The 15,157-nt window shown below is 35.7% G+C and overlaps 1 protein-coding gene across 1 annotated transcript in view; it reads right to left on the bottom strand.

Annotated features, from left to right (window-relative positions):
* Positions 1-15,157, bottom strand: part of LOC126335948 (guanylate cyclase 32E-like) — a 437,004-nt gene that overhangs the window by 198,566 nt on the left and 223,281 nt on the right. The window contains exon 13 of the mRNA XM_049999424.1: positions 14,745-14,927. Coding sequence (XP_049855381.1) covers positions 14,745-14,927 — 183 coding nt within the window. The remainder of the gene's footprint in view (positions 1-14,744; positions 14,928-15,157) is intronic.

Genomic DNA, 15,157 nt, shown 5'->3' with positions numbered 1-15,157 from the left:
CTTACATAATTGAGACATCCTGTACAACTGATATTGATGATGTTAAAGTCAAATAATATCTTGTTTCCCATCTGTTCTATACAAAAAAGAGTACTGATTTATTTCCAAATTCAAATTATGATTGTGAATTATGGTTTAGTCTCATAATGTACATAATCTGAATCATTTGAGTCAGGCGCAGGAGATGTGTCAAAACTGCAGTAAAATTTCACCATAAATGTAGAACAGCTGATGTTAACAAACAGCATAATAATAATAATAATAATAATAATAATAATAATAATAATAATAATATTTGTTATATACACAGACAATGAAATCTAACACTTAATTATCCCTTGCTCAAATTATCATTTCATCCTCTATGAATTCTTCTATTGAATATAAGCATTTCTCCCATGGAATCTACTGCAGCCTCATTTTTAAAATTTCTGACTTCATATTAAATATGTTTTGCTCATTAACTTGTTAAATATTGTCCTCCCCATATACTGTGGAAGCAATGTATATAATTTCATGTGGTATATGGATAGCATAAAATTATTGTTAAAATGATTCTCCTCAAATAATTTTTGTCTACTGTGTAGGAAGATTATAATTTTATAAATGCATATTGATGGAACAGTTTGGATTTCTAGTTTCCAAAATAATGGGCAACATGGCTCTCTGTGCTGTGCAGTACACATGTATCTGACAATTTTCTTTTGCAGTTTCAGTATTCAAGATACACTACTTGAACTTCCCCAGGAAATTATAACATATCAAATAACAAATTCAAAATAACTATGACAAGCAGTTTTCCATGTACTCAAGTCAGTGGAATATGCTACTATTTGCACTGCAAATGCAAAACTCCATAGTTTATTTGATAGGAAGTCAACATGTATATTCCAGCTTAAGTGCTTGTCCACATATTGTCAAAGGAATTTGAGCATGTCAAATTCTTTCATAAGGTGACAGTTATGTTGCAGTTCAAGTTCCATACATTTTGAATGTTTGGTTTTGATATGTAGCATCTGGGTTTTTGCAATGGTCAGTTTCAACCCATTTAGTTGGAACCAGTCATCTAAGGTATCCATTGCACTTACAATGGAGCTTGGAATGTTTTCTGCATCATCATCTTCAATTAAAACAGAACTACCATCTGAAAACAGAACTGATGGGGAATTTATATTTATGTGTAAGTCATTTATGTACAATAGGAACAGGATTGCCCCCAAAATGGAGCCTTGAGGCACACCGTGTGATACTGTACTCTATTTAGAATAACAATTCATGCATCTGAAGTGATAATTACCCTTTGTTTTCTGTTGTGTAAGATTGATGTGAGCCAATTTAGAGCATTGTTCTTAATCCCATATTTGTCTAATTTGTAGCTAACTGAGTCATGGTTCATGGAGTCACATGGTCTAGATCAGGAATTCCCAACAAAAATTTGTTAAAGTTATTATTACTTGAAATACAGGAGACATAAGGCCATTAAACCTCTCTTAACTTATTTCTAAATGTAACTGATTTCTTTTTCATTTAAGTTCTTTTTCATATGGCTTTTGTTACATGAAATTTCTTAGATTAGATTAGATTAATACTTGTTCCATAGAGCATGAATACGACACTTCGTAATGATGTGGAACATGTCAGGTTAATAAAAGATGTCTGTACAAGAGATTGCATTACACAAAATATTGCATGACACTAATGTTTAAGCTAGTTTTTTCCCCTCCCTTCATTTATATCTAAAAATACAGGCAGTGAGTAGAAGGAGTTGTCATCTAGAAATTCTTTTAATTTATTTTTAAATGTTGGTTGACTATCTGTCAGGCTTTTGATGCTGTTTGGTAGGTGACCAAAGACTTTTGTGGCAGCATAATTTACCCCTTGCTGTGTCAAAGTCAGATTTAACCCTGCATAGTGAAGATCATCCTTTCTCCTGGTGTTATAGCTATGCATACTGCTATTACTTTTGAACTGGGTAGGATTATTAACAACAAATTTCATAAGTGAATATATATACTGTGAGGTTACTGTGAGGATCCCTAGATCCTTAAATAGATGTATGCAGAATGACCGTGGGTTATCTTTGGTAGTTCAATGAATAATGCACAGTGGTCAGAGATTTCTAAATTTATACAAAATTTACAACCATCTTCAAATACAAAATTTGTTATAATATGATCAATACAGGTAACTGATTGTGCATTTACTCTAGTGGGTTGCATTAAGTTTACCATGAAGCCAAAGTTTTTTTTATTAAGTCAGTGAATCTGGACACGTCATTGCTTTCAACTATGATTTTAATATCGAAGTCAGCTGCTATTACTGTCCTTTTCCTGTTTCCTTACTGAGATTTTCAAGCAGGCAATGAAATTTCATCAGAAAAGCTTCAGTTTGTAGCTTTCTCTGGTACTCTATAAATAGAAACTATTATGATGTTTAGGTCCCTCAGTTTGATACAGAAGCCTTCAAATATACAATCTTCATGCAAATCATTAAAATCATAACTTACTTCATATTTCATATCAGAATGAGTAAGTATGCAAGAACATCCATGTGATTTCTCTCACATACAAAAGCTGTTGGCTACCTAGAAATTTTCAATTCTTTTTAGGTATTTTAATATTTTCAAATGTAAGGCGATGTTCATTGAGGCAAATAACTTTGACATCTGAAATAAAATTTAGCACTGTACCAAAAGGGGCGGGGGCACCCACTGAAATAGGCACAACTCAGTCAAGGCTAATAGATATGTGGCGCTAATGTGGTCGACACCAGCATCAACCTGAGTATCATCTTCGAACTAAACTAAGATTATCTTTGGGGTGAAACTGCCATGTTAGTTCTGTGTAAGCCTAGCTTGTGTAAAGAGGTGAATAAATGAACTACTGTAAAATGGGAGTGTTTTTTGGCGTAACCAACCCGAACTTCCTCCTCAGATATATAAATAAGCTAAGAAAACTGATATTTAATCTGAGACATAGATCATCAAGTCTCCTTGATTCAGTGTTTTCAGTAAGAATGTGTTATGGAATATGCTTGACATGATATACTGTGGGAAGTGGTATGATTCCAGGAAAGTCTTCTAATAAATGTATGCATATGGTAAGAAACAGTGTTAGATTTTACAGCCATTGTCTTTCTTCTATCGACACTATTTATTACAGAGCCAGCTCAGTGGTGACATGAATTCCATTGATAGCTTGCCTCAGATCAATACAATCATCTCTACAATTACTTTTAAGAGTGTCTGGTTCTCAACTGGGAAGGGTGGGGAGTAAGGAGAGTAACTGGAAGCAGCTGGCAGTGGTGTAACAAGAGAGGAGATGGCTAAGTTTCTCATGTACTGAGGAGGGCCTTTTACATTCTGACATACAGCTGCACACAGCAGGTGAACTAGGCATGATGTAATCACTGGGAAGACATTCACTTGACCTTTGATGCCAGCAAATGGACCCAAGTGAGAGGTGGGATGAGGCTGCCTCGTTGATGCCTAAACTGTGTAGTGTAATGCATCATGAGACAATAACTTGACTTGTGTTCCACATTCTGAAGGCTTCTAATCTTGGAGGAATTAACTGAGGATAGTTGAATGAATTATTATCTTCTACAGTTCATCTCTTCAATAACTGGTTCTTTTTGGTTAATATATGCAACTTGTTTAGTAATGTTGATAACACGAATGCTACTCACATTCGAATCAATTACTTAGTTAATTTCATGTTAGTGATTTTATCAAAATTATCTGACTATTTGCTGTCAAACTTTGTATGACATCCTGTTTTGTGTTAGATTTTTAAATATATACCACTGACGTGGGATTGAGCTAATCAAATGGCAAGGTAATTACTGAGCCTCAGAATGTAGTGTCTGCTGCCTAACACCTTCCCTGCATGTTAACATTTATGACCCCTCTGAGACAAAATTTTAAAAGTGTTCGGTGAAAGTTGTGCAGGACTTAATATTTAGTCAAGTGGGGTTTCTCAAACCACTTGCTGAAAATTACTAATGAGATCCACAATCTATTACTGTTACAAATAATATACAGTAATTGTTCTGTACAGCAGTAGTGTTAATAGGAGCAGCCATCCAGAGATGGAGGCTTGAGCTGCTTGGGAGGATGTCCTATCACAATTCGCGAGACCACAGCCAATGTTGTAGTAAGCTGCATGTGCTCTGAGCCACACCAGTTGTAAGCTACTGTAAACCAGGTAAGCTTCTTCTGTTTGTCAGCTATTTCTCACATGTAGTTCTTTTTTCCTCATTCATTTAATCACTGATCATGTTACACAGATCTCATCAAGAAGTAAACATCCACAGTTGTGGAATAAGACAACAGTTACATTAACAAAAGAAAAGGAACTGTAATAAATTCAGTCTATACACTGTATGAACAATAAACTCTCAATATGCCACTTAATGATATTTGGGGCTACACCAGTAAAATGTAGGGTAGTAAGAAAGCTTTTACTCTGGAAAAAGAGAGATAGCGACCTGCTGATTCTGCAGGTGTATTAAATACAGGATTATGCATCTACATCTATATCTGTACTCTGAAAACCACTTTAAGTTGCATGACAGAGGGTACATCCCACTGTACTAGTTATTAGGGTTTTTTCGCATTCCATTCACATGTGGAGTGAGGGAAGAATTATTGTGTTGAATGCCTCTATGTATGCAGTAATTATTCTAATTGTATCCTAACAATCCCTATCTGAGTGATACAAAAGGGTTATTGCATATCCCTAAAGTAATGATTAAAAGCCAGTTCTTGAAACTTTGTTAACAGAGTTTCTCAGGATAGTTTACATCTGTCTTCAAGAGCCTATCAGTTCATTTCCTTCAGTATCTCTGTGACACTCTTCCATGGATTATATGACCTTATGACCATTCATGTTGCCCTCCTCTGTGTACATTCAATATCACCCGTTAACCCTAACTGGTACGGGTTCCACACAGTTCAGCAATATTCCAGGGTGGGTCGCACAAGTGATTTGCAAGTGATCTCCTTCATAGATTGACTGCACTTCCCTGTATTCTTCCAATAAGTATTTCATCTACTTCACCAACTACTGCACCTATGAGACCATTCCATTTCAAATCCCTACAAAGTGTTAGACAAAGGTATTTGTATGAATTGACTGATTCCAATAGCAACTCATTGATGTTAGAGTCATAATATTTTCCATTTTTTGAAGTGTACAATTTTACATTGCTGAAAATTTAGAGCAAGTTGTCAATCTATGCACCACTTTGAAATCTTATCAAGATATGTCTGAATATTTATGCAGCTTCACTCAGAAAGTACTTAATTACAGATACCTGTATCATCTGCAAAATGACTAATGTTACTATTAATACTGTCTGAAAGGTAATTAATACACAACATGAACAAGGGTCCCAACACACTTCCCTGGGACAAACCCAAAGTTACTTCTACGTCTGATGATGGCTCTCCATCCAAGATAACATACAGTGTCCTCCCTACCGAAAAGTCCTCAATCCAGCCACAAATTTCATTTAATATACCACAGGATCACACTTTTGACAATAAACATAGGTGTGGTATTGAGTCAAATGCTTCCCAAAAATCAAGAAACATTGCATCTACCTGGCTGCCTTGATGCAAAGCTTTTAGTATGTCGTGTGGGAAAGGTGTGAGTTGGGTTTGGGTTTCACATGATCGATGTTTCCGAAATCCACGTTGGTTGGCATTGAGGTCAGTCTGTTCAAGATACCTCATTATGTTTGAGCTCAGAATATGTTCTAAGATTCTACAACAAATCATTGTCAAGGATATTGGATGGTAGTTTTATGGATCACTTATAATACCTTTTTTTTTGCACATGGATGTGACCTGTGCCTTTTTCCAAGAACTGGGCAAGCTTTTTTTGTTTGAGGGATCTACAGCAGAGTATAATTAAAGAGGGGCTACTCAGCCACAAATTCAGTATAGAATCTAACAGGTATTCCATTGGGCCCAGGAGCTTTGTTCAGTTTTAACGATTTCAGCTGTTTCTGAACACCACTGACACTAATACTAATTTCATTCATCATTTCAGTGGTACAAGGATTAAAAAATGGCAATTCTCCTTTGTTTTGCTTTGTAAAGGAACATTTGGAAATGGATTTAAGCATTTCAGTGCTTGCTTTGTTACCCTGAATTTCAGTTCCTGTCTCTTTCTCTAGGGACTGGACACTAACTTTGGTGCCATTAACAGCTTTTACATAGAACCAGAATTTCTTTGGAGTTTGTGAAATGTCATTTGATAATATTCTGCTATGGTAGTCATTGAAGGCACCACAAAATGCTCACTTGACAGCCAAATGCATTTCATTCAGCATATCTCTATCTATAGCCCTACACTTTGTGTTACATCTATTATGCTGTAGTCTCTGTTTCTTTAGAAGTTTCTTTAAAGTAACTGTCTACGATGGGTGGTCCCTCCCATTATGAACTGTTCTAATGGATACATATCTATCCAGTGTGTGGTCAACTATTCTTTTAAACTTGAGCCAGAGAGTTCCTTACTTGCTCCTGAACTGTGCTAAAAGTTTCAGGTTCATCAATGAGATATGACACTACTGATTTTTTATTTAGTTTCTGAACACATATATCTTCCTGCCTGTTTTAGTTGTCTTTTGTACTTTGGTAATAATTGTTGGCACAACCACATCATGGTCACTGATACAGTTTCGATGTGGACATCCTCAAAGATGTCAGGTCTATTTGTTGCCACTAGATCCAATATACTCATATTTCCACCATGAGTGGGGTTCCGAACTATCTGTTTTAGGTAGTTTTCAGAGAAATCATCTAGAAAAATTTTGCAGGATGTCACATCACACCCTCCACTAAGAAAGCTGTAACTTTCCCAATTAATTTTTGGATGATTAAAATCTCCACAAATGCTTACAGTATGATTAGGAAACTTACAAACAAGTCAACTGAGGTTTCCTCTAAAGTTTTTGATTATATCAGGAGATGAGTCTGGTGGGCAATAGAAGAATCCAGTTATCATTTTATACCCACCCCTGATACTGAGTCTTGCCCAAACAATCTCACATGCTGCTTCAGCTTCTATTTTGGTGGATTTGAGTAACATGTTTACTGTGACAAATACACCACCTCCATTTCCTATTTGACTATCCTTTAGATATACACTGAAATTTTCCCCAAAAATCTCACTGCTATCAATTGCAGGTTTCAACCAACTTTCCATACCCAGTATTATGTGATTTTCACCGCTTTTTATGAGCATTTCAAGCTCTGGCACTTTGTTGTGATTGCTTCAGCCGTTTACTGTTAGGATTTTAACACTCTCACCTGTGGGAGGCATTTCTTTCTGTCTTACACTGATACTTCTGCATTTCCTGGAGATATCATTACCTGGATTCGATGAAGATTCACCTAATCTAAAAAAAAACTTGCGTGCACCCCCCACACAGTCAGCTACCTGCGTAGCAGCCTCTGACATGTAGTGCACATCTGACCTATTTAGGGGGCACGCTACAGTTATAAGCCCTATTGTGCAAGTCCTGGAAGTCACAGCTTAGCTTGTCACTGAACCTTTGATGTATCTGGTTCAGTCCTCCCACTTGGCTCAGAACCAAAGGGCCACAATAAGTTTTGGGGACAATGATGCAAATTGTGAGCTTCATTGAAACTCCATGTGCAAGGCTGGACTTCTCAAACTTCTCTGCCAGTTACTGGAATGACCTAAGAATTGCCTCACAGTCCAGATGACAGGAATCATTTGTCCCAACATGTGCCACAATTGGCAGCTGCTTGCACCCTGTTTGCTCAATAGCTGCCAGAATAGCCCCTTCAACATGTTAAATGAAGCCCCCGGGCATACACAGAGTGCACCTGGTGTCATTTCCTGTCCCTTGATGCCATTTTCCTAAGAGATATCATCATTCACCATATGTTTGAACTGCCGACAATGAATAGACCCCTATCCTTTTGCTGTCTTCTCCTGACACCAGACAAAACAGATTTTTCCCAAAACAGGTGAAGTGAGTTCCACTGACTCAGTTTCAGTTTCAGTGAAAGAGAGCACCTCCAACTTGTTGGTTAGAGGGATCAGTATAACACCCAGAGTCTTCCCTGATCCCCGTTCATCCTGTACAGGACGCCTAGATCTACCATTTACACACCACTAACTGTCGAGTGGACTGGTAATGACAGGTTCAGTACTTCTTGCAGAGGAAACAGGATCCACAGGAGAGGATAGTACCTGAGGTACCTCTGGTACTGCTATCACAGCAGCTGCCAATAGTTTGACAGTAGTCAGGGCAATTCCCAGTTTCTTATGAATATCAAACAACTTATCCCATTTTTCTTTGTGGTAGCCTTGAATAATTACTTTCTCTACTCTATCTCCATATACATTGCATGTAAAATGTATTATAACACATAGATACTTCAGCTTTCCAACTTGTTTAGAAGATGAATAACTGTGTTAACAGGAACATGTACCATGGACTTTAGAAGCTGTAGAATTTCTTTTGCATATGAAACATTATATTAAATGAAATTAAACCTAAATCAATCATCATTTTAGAAGTGTTACAAGTAATCAGACACAAAGAGTATTCTTTTTTTCTTTCACTAATCTGTAATTAAATTCTCATGTACACTGAAACTTAAAAGGAACTGTTGTGGCATTAAGGCAATTTGATGCTGAAAGTTGTGCATATGTGTCATATTAAACACTATTGTAAATATGTGTATTTTTCTGCATTAAGTATTATTTAATTCTATCAATTTTGTTGCCTTCACTATTTGTAAGTTGCTTCTTTATATTGCTTTTATTTGTAATATGCTTGGTTTTAGTGTAGAATTGTAAGATATTACACAGAACTTAGTGCATTAAGGCAAGAGATTGGAATGTCCTCAGTTGTTTTGGAGTGTTGTAAAGTAACAACACTGCAGTATTTGTGCTAAAATGCTTGATACCATTGTCCTGTCAGAATACAAAACTGTTTCCATCTATATCTAAACTTCATCAGTCACCATATGGCACATGGTGGAGGATACCCCACGTACCAGTGTTTCGAAGCAAGCACTGACCCATCTTCATCCATCTTTCCATCTTGTGTGGGATTGCTGTACAAGTATGCATTGCAGGTGTCTGTGTGTTTTATGTTAAATGAAAAATATAAGCAAAATCTGTGTACTAAATATCAATCACAGAAAAAGTTATATCAGTTCAATAAGTGCTGAATAAATTATGTACTCATGTTAATTATTGATATATGCTGTTACAAACGATAAAGAAAAAACTGTTCTGTTTATTTTACCTTTGATTTTTCCATCTAAATAAGTATTTCTGATGTTGAGTACAAATTTTAGTGCAAAGACAAATCAGTTGCTAAATCAATGAAAGACAAATTACAAGTTATTCGAAGAAAAACAACAAAATGCATTTATTTCTAATCATAATCAAAAGAGGATAATGGAATGTAGTCAAATTATGTCGGGTGATGCTGAGGGAATTAGATTAGGAAATGAGACACTTAAAGTAGTAAAGGAGTTTTGCTATTTGGGGAGTAAAATAACTGGTGATGGTCGAAGTAGAGTGGATATAAAATGTAGACTGGCAATGGCAAGGAAAGTGTTTCTGAAGAAGAGAAATTTGTTAACATCGAGTATAGATTTAAGTGTCAGGAAGTCATTTCTGAAAGTATTTGTATGGAGTGTAGCCATGTACGGAAGTGAAACATGGACGATAAATAGTTCGGACAAGAAGAGAATAGAAGCTTTCGAAATGTGGTGCTACACTAGAATGCTAAAGATTAGATGGGTAGATCACATAACTAATGAGGAAGTATTGAATAGGATTGGGGAGAAGAGAGGTTTGTGGCACAACTTGACCAGAAGAAGGGATCGGTTGGTAGGACATGTTCTGAGGCATCAAGGGATCACCAATTTAGTATTGGAGGGCAGTGTGGAGGGTAAAAATCGTAAAGGGAGACCAAGAGATGAATACACTAAGCAGATTCAGAAGGATGTAGGTTGCAGTAGGTACTGGGAGATGAAGAAGCTTGCACAGGATAGAGTATCATGCAGAGCTGCATCAAACCAGTCTCAGGACTGAAGACAACAACAACAACAATCAATACTGGATTTTGTACTGTGCCCTCCTCCTTCATAAACTGTTGTCTCCATAATGGAAAGTCCAGGATGGAACACAACAATACAGAAAATACAGATTGCAACTCATTGCATAGAGGAGGTGCTGAGTTGCGGACAGGACAATGTATTTGTATTTGTATTGTATTTGGAAATACAAAAAAAAGTTCAGCTTCCAGGCTACATCCTTCATCAAAATCAGAAAACACAAACACACGCGTTCACAGAAGCATGACTCTCACACTTCTGTGTGTCTTAAGATGCAAGTTGCAGTCCAAAAGCTGAACTTTTTTAGTATTCTCTTTCGTTGTGCCTGTCTGTGACTCAATGCTTCCTCTAGGTGGAGCAATCTATTTATTCAATATTTCTATTGTCTCCATATAAATAGTGAGCAAAAGTTCTAGGGGATCTGTCAAAAATGCAATAGTTTAAATTTGCTGATCATCTGCATTTTGAAATATCAGGTCTAGTAATTGAGAGCCTTAAGCTAATGGTAGTAGTAGTGTACAGGCCACCTAGTGGTGACCCACATATCTTTCTGGAGAAACTTGAGGAACTCTTAATGTACATATGTATACTAAAATGGAAAAAATACAATATTGTCATTGGAAGGGATATCAACTCAAGTTTTGATGTCCTGCGGGACAGAAAAACTGTGACAGAGCTCCAAAATGTGCTTCGACAATTTAACCTGTACTATGTTAACTGCAAACCCACCAGAGGCTCATCCTGTCTAGACAATATATTTACAAATATTAAGAGAACTTGTATGTCCACTGATGTAATTGGTTTCCCTTTCTCAGACCATGATGCAGTATATCTTAGTCTTAATAATGTAACTTCAGACTGCACTAAACGAGAATCTAAAATTGTGATTACTAGACCAGTGAGCAAAGAGAGGGTGGATAGGTTTAGACATGCCCTCACTTATTTCAGTTGGGACACACATTTTAATAGGTTTCAACACTGTTCAGGTGATATTGTTTTCACCAAGTTTTTCTCCGTATTCTTAAATATATTTGAAAATAACATCCCTCTGAAAAAATGTACAGTGAATATTAGTAGTAATTACAAGAAAAGGAAAACGAAGGAATGGTATACTCCACAGTTAGGGCAACTGAAAAATACTGTCATGCTGTATTCTAGTCTGTACAAATCCAGTAAATCAGAACTGCATAAAGAACTCTATGCTAAAGCTAAATACAAGTATAGGAAGGCAATAAATGAAGCAAAGAAACTGCATAACATAGTAAACATTGAAAAATCTAACAATAAATGCAAAAAGGCGTGGAGTGTAATAAACTCCATTGCACACACTAAATACAAAGAGGAAATCGCCATTACCCCAGAAGAATTTAATAAATATTGCATCCAGTCCATTGAAGAAATTAGTAGTTCAATAAACAAACCCCCTGAAAATGCACTTAGCATTATGGACAGCTGTTTTGAAAAGCTTCCCCCGAGCACCTTCACTTTCACGGAAGTGAGCCCAAATAATATCCTAAAAATTGTAAAAAATTTCAAACCTTCAGTTAGTGTTGATTACTATGATATGTCAGTTAATTTGTTGAAGGATGTTATTGATTGTGTGATTTATCCTTTAACCTTTTGTGTTAACAAATGCCTAGTTAAAAGTAAGTTCCCTGACATACTAAAAATTTCTAGAGTTGTGCCCATATATAAAAAAGGGGAAAAGAACTGTCCCGCTAGTTACAGACCTATATCCATAACCCCAGTTTTTTCAACAATTTTAGAAACAATTATGTATGAGCAAGTTAGTGTCTACTTGGGTAAACTAAATATAATTAGTGATAAACAGTTTGGATTTATAAAAGGTAAATCCACAACGGATGCAATGGACTCCCTCGTAAAATTAGTCCTAGATGTGTTCGAGGCTAGGGACTATGCCCAGGCTACATTTTGTGACCTGAGCAGAGCCTTTGACTGTGTAGACCATGACACTGTGCTGAAAAAGCTAGTTTACTATGGTTTTGATGACAACAGTATAAATATGTTCAGGCCTTTTCTAGAGAACCGTCAACAAGTTGTGTGCATTGGTAGGGAGAAATCAAATTTGGTTAATGTTAGGTACGGAGTGCCTCAAGGGTCGGTGCTTGGACCTTTACTGTTTATACTAATGATTAATGACCTGCCCTTATTCATAAATTCTCACACAATATTGTATGCTGATGACACAACTTTTATACATAAAAGCTCTGATCTAGGTACACTAAAAACACTGACTGAAAATACCCTTGCTCAGTCCTCATTATGGTTCAAAGCTAACGGCTTCCTACTAAATGAAAACAAAACCCAGACACTTTACTTTAGCCTCAAAGAGATTCCCAATTACCAAGAATTAGAAACTGTTAAATTTTTAGGTGTTACTATTGACAATAAATTAACATGGGAACCACACATTAAAAATATATTGGCTAAGCTTTCAAGAGTCATTTATCTAATTAGAAAATTAAAAAGACATGTCCCCAATGACTATGTGAGATCAGCATATTTTGCCTTCTTCCAAAGCATCATCTCTTATGGAATCTTACTGTGGGGTAGTAGCTGTCATGTAAATGACATTTTACTTTTACAGAAGAAAGTGATCAGAATAATAACGGATTCTGATAAAACAGAACATTGTAAACTTCTGTTTACTAAATTGCAGTGTCTTACAGTAATAAACTTATTCATCTACAATGTTTTATTGTATATTAGAAACAATGTCTCTAATTTTGTGTTGAGAAATGATATTCATAGCCATAATACTAGAAAAAGAACATCTGTAGACGTACCATATCGTAGATTATCAAAATCGCAGAACTCCTACCTAGTTCTCGGACTAAGGATGTTTAATAGACTAAGTGCTGACTTTAAAGAACTGCCTGTAAATATTTTGAAAGCTAAATTATACAAGCTACTAGTGAACAATCCATTTTACACCATTGATGAATTTTTTAAAGATAAAAATACTGTATTCTAATGTGTACCTATTTTATGTTTAAACCAATTTACATCGATATAGTAGTTTATGTAGAAATATAAGCTCTTGACTTTGTCTATTGCTGTAACCAGCTGAATGACAATAAAATTTTTATTATTATTATTATTATTATTATTATTATTATTATCATGAAACTTAGTTTGAGCATGCGAGAAATCACAGTTGAGACTGCAATGATTGTAGCTAGTAAATATACATTTAATCCAATAGACACACTCCTTAAGGAGTCGATTTTCTACTAATAGTAATTTACTTTGCACATTTGTTAAGAGAGGAGGGCACAGTTGAACATTTTTCCAATACTTTAAAAAATTATCGAGAATTTGGCTATTTTTCTTGAGACATTCAAGTGAGACAAATTCTCACACCTACTCTGAGTCACTGACAAGGAGGAAAAATACATGTGAAAACGAATTTTGTTTCTTTCATTATGGTTGTGTGGATTCCATTTCAACAGAAACATTTTTATTGTCAGATCCAAATACCATCCACAAAACTCCTCAGGAAAATTAGTCAACATTCTACTGTAAGCTACTTTCTCACAGTTTTGAAAAGATTGGAAGCAGTGAAATGGGTCTGTAACTATACACAGCTTGCACCTCTCCTGTTTTGTAGATTGGCATTACAACAATATATCATTAAATCTCTCAGAAGATTGATGTGAGTCACTGATTACAATTTAGTTTACAGGTAATTCTATCAAGTCAATGCATAACACCATCCTAGCCAGCACAATTACCACATATTATAGACATAATTAATTCTGTCATCTTATTAGGGGTTTTATTTTTTAAATTAATGACTGTTGGTGGAGCAGACACTGTTAGCCGAAGTAAATCTAATGCCTCTGTATTTGTTTGTTCATATTAGGCACAATGTAGTCAAGTTGTTCTCACTGAATAGTAGCCAGAAGAATCTACTCAACGGTAATAGTGCATTCTTTGATGGCTCATTAGTTTTCTATTGAGACTGATCATCTACTGGACAAAAACCTACATTGGATTGACTCCTGGAATTGACACTCATTCTTTTTTGCTTGTCTCAACATGCTGATGGTGACTAATTATTGTATAGAAAATTCTTTTCATCCCTTGTATGTCATATGGTACTCAGCAAAAAATTAATAAACATTGGCATATTCCTGCCAGAAGCCTGTTTTGTTATGGTTTGTGCACACTACACCTCCAGTAAGAATCATTTGGAGAATTTGTTGTTTACTGCTTGTCATGCTCTCTTTGTTGAAGCTTTATCATGAGGCAATTCTTATTGGCAATATGCATTACTTATCCATTCTATATCTTTCCTTGTTCCAAACTTCGTCACATGTAGATATTTGTGCATAACTACTGTTCCATGTTATGTCTTATTGGATTTCAACCACGCTACTCTCTGCCACTCGTGGAGAAAGATGTTGTTACAAAGAACAGTACAGTAAATAATAATAGCTACTTTCTCTCACAATGCTTATTTATACTGTTTATGTGTGACAAATAAATTTAGGAGCATGAATAATAGCACAACTCCTGTGAATCTGAACAACACAGACATTTTCAAAAGTCCATAAAAAATATTTTGGCACTATTATTCTTAGATAAAAGGTAAACTGACCTGTTTTAGTTCTTTTCGAATACTGCGAGTAATGTCAATGCTGCGTTTATAAACTGGCTTGATGGCAACGATATTTCCTTTGTAGAGTCCTATTTTTGTGTAAGCACGTTTAGGGCTGGCTTCTGTTTGCTCTCCCATTAATGATTCTGGATCATGGAAGACACTATTGTGGCAAACTCTTATCTGTAACAAGATGATGTGAAATGAATAATATGCTGTAAATATGACATTAACTTTTATTTTTCTGTTATGTTAAAGTAACAAACAAAGCAGTTGCTCAAACTGTTCTCCAGTAGCATACAAGTAACAAAGTATCTTGTAACAGTTCAAATTGTTCTCCACTCACATACAAATAAAAAAATACCTTGTAACAGTTTCTTTAATATAATAAAGTAAGAATTTTAAGCTGATAG

Source organism: Schistocerca gregaria, chromosome 2 (genome assembly GCF_023897955.1).
Source record: "Schistocerca gregaria isolate iqSchGreg1 chromosome 2, iqSchGreg1.2, whole genome shotgun sequence".
NCBI classification, from domain to species: domain Eukaryota; kingdom Metazoa; phylum Arthropoda; class Insecta; order Orthoptera; family Acrididae; genus Schistocerca; species Schistocerca gregaria.
Note: the sequence above shows the minus strand (reverse complement) of the source record. Positions and strands in the feature narration are given on the sequence as shown.